This window comes from Gymnoscopelus braueri (genome assembly GCF_963280865.1).
Source record: "Gymnoscopelus braueri genome assembly, chromosome: 9".
NCBI lineage: Eukaryota > Metazoa > Chordata > Actinopteri > Myctophiformes > Myctophidae > Gymnoscopelus > Gymnoscopelus braueri.
The window spans coordinates 17280337-17292529 of record NC_137610.1 but is presented as its reverse complement, the minus strand read 5'-3'; the positions used below and the strand labels follow the sequence as shown (position 1 = coordinate 17292529).

The window sequence follows — 12193 nt, the reverse complement described above, 5'->3', positions numbered from 1 at the left end:
ATAACAGAAGTCAAATGGGGCTCTGATTGGGCTGTAACCTTAACCACATTTGGAGTCATACAGAATGTCATAGATATGTTATAGATGACTCATGTCATAGATGACTGACGTCACAGGTTGACTACGTCCTCCCGGTGGGGGCTCCTCACTGGCAGGAGAGCCAGTATGGTACAATTATCCTGGAAACCAGACGAATCTGCCAGCGAAAAATAAATAAAAAGCCCTCCACAAAGTAGTCTGGCTCCGCTCGGTTGTGATTGGATTTCGCTGCTCCCGAAGTTGTGGAGCACCAACCAGAGCCCAGCATGCAAATATGGGGCGGGTTTATCACCAGACTAATACTGTATCTACGCAGTGATATTAGTCTGGCCATGCCAGGCTAGGGTACAATAGCCGTGGCAACACAGAAATGTGTGGGTAGAGTTAATTGGCATAACTAAATTGAGAGAAAAAAGGGGGGAAATAATAGGCTACTCTTAAAAAAAAGAAAAATAATAGCCTACATTTCTTATGTTATGGCACAATCAGGAGGATATTCCATTTAAGTAACTGTACTTCTACTCCAATAGGATATTATAGTACTCTTTCCACCCTTGCGAATATAACACACACACACACACACACACACACACACACACACACACACACACACACACACACACACACACACACACACACACACACACACACACACACACACACACACACACACACACACACACACACACACACACACACACACACACACACACACACACACACACACACACACACAGTTAGATAGACAGACTACCTTCTCCTCCTGAGTCTCTTAGCATAGTGTCAGCAACCACTACGATGGGCCTGCGCAGCACGTGGGCCAGGACAAACACATGGAACTCCTCCAGACTCTCATAGACCGGGTCCTCAGTGTTATCCACCCTGCAGACAGACACACAGACAGACAGACAGACAGACAGACAGACAGACAGACGGATAGACAGACAGACATGATGGTTAGCATCACTGTCGTGTAACAAACAATAAATTATGCTTTATTCAGCTGCAGTTGTTAGTGACAGACAGGACTCAATTGACCTGCAATTGAGCCGGTCATCAAATTATTGGCTTAGGAATGCGACAAAAACAAAAAAAATGCATGAATTCAAGGCTTCATGTGGTATGTAATTGATAGAAAATAAGATTTTTTTCGGCGAACTACTCCTTTATACTGTACTTCGTGTGACAAATAACGGAAATAGCCGATCTATAAGCTCACAAGTCACAACGAATGCAACACGTTGTGAGTTTGTAGCTCAGCTATTTCCTCTATTTTTGTAAATTGAGAAGAATTCATTTTGAAAATGTTTGAAAATCATTTAATGTTTTAAAAATAGGGACTCCAGGGTTAATGTGGTTAATACATCGAACTGAGGCTGAGCTATCTAAATAGCACATTTCACACAGTGGGAAACTCAATGTGCTCCTCCTACAGTGATATTACACACCGCTCGCTTGGCCATCGTGCTCTGGTGTAACCCGATCTTACATAAAATACTCATGGTAACCACTGTTGCCAGATTTCGCGAGAGAAATAAGCAACCAGGTCTATGAAAACAAGCCCAAAAGAAGCGACTAGGCCACATGAGCACTTCAAACCTACTGTATACTTGAAAATAGCAGATTTATTTTAAATAAATAGCCGATCTATAAGTTTAGAAGGCGTTGTAAGCTTGTAGATTTGCTGTTTTCAAAAACATCTTGAGGGGAAAAAAGGGCAAAATGTGGAACATTTTTTAACCATTTTAACAATACAAATCTGGTACAAATCTGGCACAAATTATCATTTCAAATGGGGGTCCGTGGACAAATCGTTTACAAATAGGACATGAAACAGTTTGAGAACCACTGGTTTAAACAATAATCTTTTTTTTTTTTAAGCAAGCCCAAATAAGCACATACACGTTTGCCCACAACCACCAATATTTACAAGCAACTTTACTGAAAAACAAGCCCAAAGTCGCTTATAATAAGCAGACCTGGCAACACTGATGGTAACCATAAAGGTGATAGCCGTGACACACAGCACACAAGCCCCATCTGCTCGTATATGTGCGTGTGAATGGGAAGAACAACACCAGAGAGAGACAGAGGGGGGAGAGAGTGAGCTTCCAGGCATGCAACCACCAGGGGATGTGCAACAATTAAGTTGTCAACCACACAGTTCCACTGCCAAATTCACTCTTAATGAAGAGCCTCTTAATATGTGAATCCCACTCAGCCGCTTTATGGTCTCATTAGACTCGAGGGCCATCAAAACGGACCTAACCTGATTACTGTACCGCAGTCAAACTCCATGAGAGATTAAAACCACCATCCTAAATGAAAAATATAAAATAAAATAAAGATATCTGCAAATTGACTTTAATGTAGCATCGTGGGCAATTCGTACATACGTAATAAAAGACATATCCTCAAACTGGCGATATCTCAAGGTGTGTTTCTATTGTCCATAACTGCAGCGAATGAGGTTTGGGGCGTGGAATTGCACTGGAATTGCATATGTAGTCATGGCAATCTACTGAAATTAAAAGTGCTTTAGCCAGCGTTCAATTGCATTTAAGATGTTCCACTAACAGTGAGACCTTGTCAGTTCATGGTTATTCTTTTATTATTTCCATTGGAGAGAGTACATGTGTGTGTGTGTGTGTGTGTGTGTGTGTGTGTGTGTGTGTGTGTGTGTGTGTGTGTGTGTGTGTGCACAAACGAGGGAGTAATGGCTGATTCATACTGTCGTACGAGACAAAAATAGCAGACCTACAAGCTCACAACGCGTCCCATCCGCAATGCGTTGTGAGCTTGTAGGTTGGCTATTTTCAGCACGCAACACCTTCATATGATGAAGTATGAATCGGGCTCAGGAAATGGAAAATGAAAAAGCCACAGCGTTTTTCGGTGCATTCTCTGTGCGTAGTAGGAAACCACAGTCTGCTTCCGGGTCGACTCCCTCCCTGAACCCCAGTTCAACCCATCTGAAAAGATTTTGTGCCAGAGACCCCCATACAAGATTTGTATTGTTCAAATGTTTCCAAATGTTTTTTTTTTGTGTGCAAATCTAGAAGCTCACATCGCGTCGTGAGCTTGTAGATCGGCTATTTTCAAATAGCCGATGTATAGGGTTAAACAGATTTTGATGCTATATTAGCTCATTTAGCTGGGGACCCCCTGGAACCCCCTCAAGGACCCACTTTGAGATCCGCTGGTTTATGCCATCGGAGGGAGAAATGTACAGTACCTCATCATCTGCTGCAGCTCAAACACATGTATAAATGATATCGTTGCTGTCGGGCAAAATCCTCTTACCTCCATATTTTAACTTTTTGTGTTTTTTCGTAAATTAACGCACTACTTGATCATACTACAACGTCACACAAAAGCATCAAAAATAGCAGATCTACAAGCTCGAAAGCTTGTCGATCTGCTACTTTTTGCTAACATGGAATCCAGACTGATTCACTCCGTTCGGTGGATTCGTTTTTTCTCACTTTGCTTCTCAGTCTGGTAAAACTGCCATTTGCAAGGGGCGGGACCCTCGGGTAATTGGTGGCGTTTGAAAATCCAGCTCAAACTGGATGATAGCCAGACGGAGAAGCGAAGTAAAAAAAAAAAAAAAAAACGCTGAACTAACGCCTCAGCCTGGATTCCAGGCTAACACGGTCCATTTGGCCTGAGCCACCAGGTGTGTGTGAGTGTGAATGAGGCACCACACACACACACACACACACACACACACACACACACACACACACACACACACACACACACACACACACACACACACACACACACACACACACACACACACCTATCAATATCCAACCTCACCAGTAGATGGCAGAGTGTCACAATCTGATCTTCCACTGTGTTATTGTAGGTCAAGGCAGCGCTCAGGGAAAGCGCTGCGGTCCAGGAGAGCGCTCGCAGGCTTTCCTGACAAATCCATCTCGGTGAAAAGGTCAGCTTTTAATTGCGAGCCCTGTCTGGTGTTAATGGGCAACCATCCTACATCCTCAGCCTTAATTTAACTCCAAGAATGTAAAAATGGAAGCTCCCAAGAGGTAAATGAACACTGAGGATTTTTCGGTGTATAATGATGGCCCCCTAATGCAAGCAAAGTCCCTTCTTTAGTCCCCAGATCCCCAGTCTTCAGACATTGATCACAGTGATGCAAGGTTGCAATTGCAGCAACCGTCTGTCGATGTCTTGGATTTTGCCACTGGCTTGTCCACCGCAAGATCCCCGAGTGTTATTTAACTCCGACAGTGAACAAATGTACCCTTTCGGGTACAAATTACGGGTTAAATTAACGCTCAGGATTTCTCAGTGTCTGCTGTTGTGAACTAATCTATTTAATTGATTATTCAAAATAATCCATTTTAATCAAATTGTACATTTTGGGGGGAAATTGCAATAGTTCACCCCTCCACCAAACGGCAAAAATGACACAATGCGCCACGTTGTGAACTTGTACATCGGTTTTAGCTAAGTATAAAATAGGTATAAATGGTTAATCAGATCATCTGGGTGCCCCTGGTGTTAGTAATAACAGATATAAGCACTCCTTTGTCCCTGCCTCGATCCGCGCAGTCAACGCTGCCAGTAACAGGTAAATGATGATATGTTGCTGATGATGACGATGTTGAACGAACAAGCACTTTATGCCGGCACTTTATATCAAAGCACTTTTTTCTGAATGGAGCCTTTATTTTTATATTTTTATTGTCTATTCTGCACTAGATGCGCCCAGGTTTCTGTTTATGCTTTGGTGTTTCACGTCTGTTGTTGTCCTGTACTGTTTGTATGTTTTAAACCACTACCTCTTTGCTGTAAACCTAATTGCCCTCTTGGGACATTAATAAAAGACCTTGACCTTGACTATCAATTTAGTCGCCTATTAAAAAATCTAACATCAATTTTAGCTTTGATTCGTTGATATATATATATTTTATTGTAAGTAATTGATAGAATAATACTTTTACATGCAGCTGTCATATTGCTGGATTCTGGCTCGTGTGTGTGTTCAGTCAGGTGAGTGAGTGCACGCTGCACACGCGTAGGCTTGCTGGATTTCAGGGAGCGTGTGTGTGTGAAACACAACAGTCTTACCCTCCACTGGTGTTGCCGTTCTTGCTGAGGTGGGTGCGCGGTTCACTGGAGGCCAACTTCAGCAGCTCGTTCCATTCTCTCTCCCACTCCTCCTCGGTGTACACCAGTCCTGACTGCAATACACACACACACACACACACACACACACACACACACACACACACACACACACACACACACACACACACACACACACACACACACACACACACACACACACACACACACACACACACACACACACAGAGGGGGAAATGGAAACTGATAAGCATGTGCTCATGTTCACCCACATAAATGCCTATTGCCATTATTTCACTTCTCGAAATCTCTGTCTGCATCTATGGGTTGGTTCCTGAAGCTCTCTATAAGCCATTAATCCTGGGGTTCCTATTATTTTGGGCAAAAGGAAGTACTGTATTAAGTGTTTAACACCCACGCAAGTGCACTTAGTTTAGACCAGGAGCATCCGGACTCAGGGTTCTTTGTCCTGACCTGACCCACAACACGCTGAATGGTTGTTCAATGCTATTCAGTTATTATCTAAATTGGTTGAACACTTTACAGATCAACAGATCAGCAGGTGCACCCAAAACTTGTCAATGTTATATCATTAAGCATGTTCAAAACTGTTACTTTTCAGGAAAAAGTCGAAGGAAAATTCGACAAGCTCAAAACGCGGCTCTGCTACTTTTAATGTTTTTGTGTGATGGAGATAAGAGGTTTCTGCCCGACATGCAATGATAAGAGCAAAATAGATGTTTTCATTTTCCACTTTCTCTCATATAACCTGTAGTACCTCCGGCAGAGACTCAATGGAGGTCATCAAATTATTGGCTTAGGAATGCGACAAAAACAAAAACATCTCCATGAATTCATGACTTCATGGGGTGTGTAATTGATAGAAAATAAGTAATTTTTGGGTGAATTACTCCTTTAAGGTCACATTAGAGAAACACTGATCTATACAAGCTCCCTCCTTTTTTTCCTCTACACTAAATGTCTTCACTCTACAAGCTCAAAATGCATTGTAAATTAACACCCTACTTGATCATACTACAGCGTCACAAAAGCCTCAAAAGTAGCAAATCTGCAAGCTCGAAACAGCGACGCGTTTCGAACTTGGAGATCTGCTACTTTTGCCGTTTTTGAATTTGAATCCTGAAAAGTTACAGTTTTGGACATATGAGGTTTACACTCGACAGAGACGATTTACTATTTTTTGCCGAATGTTCGCCCCCCAGAATAAGGACGGCGGGGTTCATGAGGATCCAATCGTCCGTTCTCAAATGTAGCACACTCGTTATAAGACGGAGAAAAACCAGCTGCCGATGTTGATGACATCATGAATGCATTTGTGTGGAGTATACAGTGAATAAAATGGACGCCTGACCTCCTTGTTCTGCTGGGTCTGCTGCCACCTCCACCGTCTCTTCAGAGCCGCTTTCTCAGCTCCGCTCTTCATCATGGTGTAGAGAGACTTCCTCAGCATCAGGTCCCTGTCGTGGAAGCCCCACATCCCTGATGGACACATAACACACGACCATTAAGGAGTGGACGATATATTACATCAGTGGTTTTAAACCCTTTTCATAAAGGTCCATTATTTATTCTGCATTTGAGCCACTGACCACCGTTTGATGAGAATTAAGCCTCTCAGACCCAAAACTTAGAATATTATGTTGTCGTTGGATAAGATTTTGTCAAAATAACAATTCTTCTACATCCTCTAATTGTGTAGACTTCTTGCAAATTAAGTAATGCAGATGTTCAACAATAATTTAACTCTATCTATAAGGGCCACTGGTGGTCCCCGGACTACTGGTTGAGAACCATTGTATTACATGACTGAAACAGCATAGTCAGAGGAACAGAATAGTCAGAGATCTGCACAGACGTACCCAAGTATCGACATAATAATGAATATGTAGGGGGGTTGAGGTGACCCCCAGTTCATCTCCCTCGTTGTGTCTTAACACTTCACTTGTTGCCCACGCAAAGGCCCTTAATCCTCTGTCAGCATAGATTACATTTATGTGTCTTGGATTTATTATCCCCCAGCAGCTTCCCTCTTGATTCCAGTGTTTCTCACAAGAGAGAATCAGACCTGTCTCCCTCCTCAGCCCCCCAAGTCCAACAGCATGACAGTCTCCTGCCCTCTGCACGGGTCAGCCCATCTCCCTCCCTATCCTCCCCTTCCATCGCCCTCTCATCACACCTCTCCCTCTCCTCTCTGTCCTCTGCACTCAGCAGCTGTGGCACACAGCGCTGACACACAGCTGTGACAGCGATTCGCCCACGTTTGTCCACGAGGGACTCACCTAATGAAGCGGCATGCAGCAGGCAGTTCCCGTCGCCGGTGGTAGCCAGAGGGAGGAGCTTTTTACAGCCAGTGCACATGGTGGACCACCAGTTTAAACGACCTGCGGGCATGGAGGAACATGTACAAAATAAAATAAAAATATTTCTTTACATTGGTCGCATTCTTTAACCCGTTCAATCTGGGAACGCATCTGTGTCATTTTTAAGATTTCTTTGGCTATTTTTTTAAGAATCGTGAACATTTGTGCAAATCTTTGAATATGTAAAATATTTTGTTCCAGGTCTGTTCCTGATCTACAAGCTCATAGCTATGAGCTTGTAGATCTGCTATTTTTGAAAAAATCTAAAATGACACAGGTGCGTTCCTGGATTGAATGGGTTAACAGCGTAGTAGGTAGAGAGACATGAAGGTGAGACCACAAAGGAGGAAGATGAACCTAGACGATGTGATTACTGTATGCAGTCGGTGCATTAACTGGTTTAACCAGCAGGTCATCCCATATTTTAAGTGACGGTTAATTTCCTGTATGGACCTTTAACTGACCATACCAACATCAATATACTGTATGTCATTGTTTATTTACAGCTTCAGCCAATATCATACAAAAGCAAAGACCATTCCCCTTAATGGCATAATTATTTTGATTTTGTTTTGAGTCAATGTTGATTACACATCATTGCGAGGTTAATAAGTCGCTGACGTTTGAATTCCATTTGTAAATCAATATTTTCTCCAGGGACTCTTTACTTGCAAAGTTGCAATGATATTGTAACTTGATGAAATGAATGATAAATGATACTTAGTGTGTTGCGTTACCTATCTTAAGCAAAGTGCAAGTCTCTGCAAGTAGATTTTTCTACCGTCCTGAAATGACTGGATTCCATCCAGTTGCTTCCTTGAAAATCATACAAACCACAGTATGGCATTCACTTTGCCCTGATGAAGCCTGGTTGTGGTTGAAACATGTCGGCTTAGCCATGTATAAATAATGGCTTTTTATTTATCTTTAATTTATTTACCTTTGTCCTCCAGTTTTCTGCGCCCAGATCTTTCCTTTGTTTTTTCTATGGTTATTTCCATTTGATCCAGGAGCACCATCAATATTTTTACATATTAATTTGTTTTCTGTTGAGCACCTGGTTGTCATTTCTCTGTTTTTACAAACCACTGTAGGCTATGCTTTTGAAAATGACTGGCAGTAATCAGTCAAGCAAAGGGTTTGTTGTAGTAAGTGGCCTAAACATGCCAGACCACGGGTACGGTCCATTATCAATGACACAATCTATGAAGATATTAGAAACCCCTTGCTGTGAAAACTGCTTGGAACAAGCACACATACTGTAAAGAATCTAAATAATATCCTGCTGTTTTTCAACCTCATCTTCACTTCTTTATCGGTATGAGTAATGATCAACGAATGGCGTGAAGTCAGTCAACGCTCACTGTTTCACAGAGGGAGCCAATCAAAAGCAACTCAATAATGTCTAAGCGGTGATGTCGCACAGACATCAAAAGCTACAGTAAGTAGCCGGTCTACCCACTGACACTAGGGGCCGCTAATGGCATCGATAACTGCTCCAGAAGCAAACCTTTGCAGAGAATTCTGGGTATTGTAGGATCATACTGTAAAGTAAAGTAAATCTTCAGAACGGGACATTGATTGATTGTCTAAACATTCACAAAATTGACAGTGGAGATCCTATTATATGAATTGTCAGATATACCATTTTAAAGTCTTTTGGATTGGACAATTGACTCCTATTTGAACATAACCATGTATCTATATGTCCAGCATTATCACATCATATGAAGGCTCCTTGAGGACAATTAGCCTTCAATCCTTGTGCATGAACCTAGTATAGAGTTTGGCGGGCTATGGCTGAAACATCCCTTGTACTCCTACTGTATACTCAGCAACCGCCATGAAACTATACTCTGAAATCATGGAACCTCATATCATTCCTACATTATCTGCACTCTCCCATCCCCCGCTGTATGCCTGGACTTTCTTCCACATTTTACCCTCCCTCGGTCGGCGTCCCTGGGGGTGGAGACAGCTCATGCTTCTCTGCCCTGGGCCCGGTGCACCATGCAGCCTCTGTGCTCAGGGCCTGAGGTGATCTGAAGGCATCATTTATTCAACAGTAAACACAGAAGAGATTTGCACAGAAGATTTGCCCCTCAGTGTTGGATCTGCTTGAAATGCAGATGTTTTTCTTTTTTTTTGTGCCTCCTTCAATTGTTCTTTGATGCATGACAAAAATTCCGCCCTCAACTTTGCAAATCATAGTCCATTGCTGTCCCTGCACAGGCCCAGTCTGGGGTATACTTTTATTTTAAAGACCACTTTAAGATGGCTAATCTCTTATTTATGTACTTCCAAACCAAGTAAAATGGAGGTCAATAGAGTTCTTGGCCCCACGATTCTGCCCTGATGGCTGTCCCCGAATGCCTGACAGGAAACAAGTTAGAAAGCCTTTTTTTGATCTCTGTATCGTGTGGGAAAGCCTACACAAAAATGTGAAACTTCACAAACTAGTTCCTCTCACTGAGGTTCAAAGCTTTAGTTGAGTCTACGGAAGATTAATCCCTTGGGAACGGTGAATGCCTCTGAATTACTTGATGTCTAGCTTCCAGACTACGGTGCAGTTCTATCTCTCTGCTAGTTTTTGCTGCTATTTGAAGCTTCACATCCATTGCAGCTTTCCCAGCCAGGTCCTCCAAATTAAGACGAGTCAGAGATATGATCTTGAAGACAGACCTCCAGTAAAGCACGGGCATTGCGGCACTCACCAGCCTGCTCCAGAGCCATCATGGTGGACTGCTCGATGAGGTCTCTCTCTATGAAACTCCTGAAGTCCTCGCTGTAGACGCTGAGGTCGGGCAGTTGGAATGTGTAGATGGGCATGTCAAGGGGGAACTGTTCGCTGGTATCATTGGCCACTTGCAGCCGTGCCAAGGACATAATGGCAGAGCTGGCGTGGGAAATCCCACGGGACAGGCGCTTCTCTAAAAGAGGGAGGGAAACAAGGGAAGTGAGAACGTAACGAGGTAAATGGGAAACGATCGTATACGAATTGAAGGAACTACATGTTAAGATGTGTGGTGAGGAATGCTCATTGGCTGCGTTGATGTTGTGATGACGCACAGCCGAGTCCTCCGTGTTAAAGCTGCAATCTGTAAGATTAATGTCCTACCCAGGATTCGAAACCTGTGTCTGCCGAACGAGAAGTTCTACCGCTGAGCTATTCGTCGCACGACACAGTCGAGCATAAATGGGCCTTAACGGGCTGCCCGTTTGAGGAGGCACTAGGGCTTCATGATTCCTGCTAAAATGTGAATCACGATCTTTCTCCCTACAAATTGAGATCACAATTCTTATTTTTTCAATAAAAACCTTCATTGCAACTTTGATAAGAGATAAGAGCGACACCTTTGTATGACATTCAGTCTCGACTCATTCGACATCATGTTGTTTTAAACCCCTCGATTTGTGTTGACTGTAGTCATTTTTTTTTATCCAACTGCCTTGATCTTTTCTGTAATCTCTCCTGTAATATTTGCATTATTGAGGTTTGTGGACTGTGGCTTTTTCAGGCTAAATCATATTTTACTCATGTTTGGGGTGGTTGTGGAGGGTTGTATAGTGTTACCTTGCGCTTGCGGTGCAGCAACGATGCCAATGTGTGCAAAATATGAATCCTAGGATGATGATTCATACTGGGATGTGCTCCTTTTTCAGTATGAGCACACAAATATTTCCCCCAATGTTTCTTTAGCTTGAAAACTTTATGTCATATGCTCTCTGTCATACGGCTATTGCTGTGTTTCTGCCTCCATCAACACGTGCCGTGTTGGGTTACTATAGTAACGGGGACAGCGCACTGTCAATGAGTAATATAGATAACACAAATTGAGTTGTATGAATATTTTAGATTTAATAGCGTGTTTTGCTTTACATCGTGTAAGTGGGATTGAAATTGCAACCCCGATTGCTCAGAAGCAAACGAACCAAACGCGTGAATGCGCAGAGCAATGGTATGTTTGTGGAGTTCACAGATGCATTGATCGTGCAGCATTAGAAGGCTTGAGATATTACCCTTTGAGCTTCATGCAATACATCTTGTCAACCAGTAGTGGTTCTACCTGACCACAGGATGTATACGTATGTCTGAACAAAAGAGCAGGGAGGCCACCTCTACCCAATGCAGTCGTGTTAGTTGTATTGTATTAACAAACTCTAACTACAGTGGTTCTGAAAGTGGTGTCCGGGGACCGCCAGGGGTCCTTGAGGGGGTCCCCAGCTAAATTTGTTAATATAGCATCACAATCAGTTTACCCACTTACTGTAGCAAGAACCTCTACTGGAATATAAAAAATGAAAACAATTGAATGAATTAACAACACAAATCTTGTATGGGGGTCCCTGGCACAAAAAAATATTTTCAGATGGGGGTCCGTGGCCAAATACGGTACATATTAATTTAGGGGTCCTTGACATGAAAAAGTTGGAGAACCACTGCTCTACCATACGGATTGGTTAAAATGACGATTTATTCCCCCCCAAATTTTTATGGATTGCAGCTTTAACCCATCAAAACCGGGAACGCATCTGTGTAATATTTTCAGACGGGGGGTCGGTCGGCGGCCAAATACATATCATTTGGGAGGTCCTTGACATGAAAAATTTTGAGAACCACTGATAATAGTACGTTTTTCAGAAAACTG

The 12193-nt window shown here is 42.7% G+C and overlaps 1 protein-coding gene across 2 annotated transcripts in view; it reads right to left on the bottom strand.

Annotated features, from left to right (window-relative positions):
- Nucleotides 1–12193, bottom strand: part of otud7a (OTU deubiquitinase 7A) — a 59437-nt gene that overhangs the window by 14087 nt on the left and 33157 nt on the right. For both annotated transcript variants that reach the window (XM_080438792.1, XM_080438793.1), the window contains exons 5-9: nucleotides 10259–10474; nucleotides 7464–7565; nucleotides 6536–6663; nucleotides 5146–5258; nucleotides 794–921 (exon numbers count right to left, since the gene is read on the bottom strand). In XM_080438792.1, the coding sequence (XP_080294918.1) occupies nucleotides 794–921; nucleotides 5146–5258; nucleotides 6536–6663; nucleotides 7464–7565; nucleotides 10259–10474 (687 nt within the window). The remainder of the gene's footprint in view (nucleotides 1–793; nucleotides 922–5145; nucleotides 5259–6535; nucleotides 6664–7463; nucleotides 7566–10258; nucleotides 10475–12193) is intronic.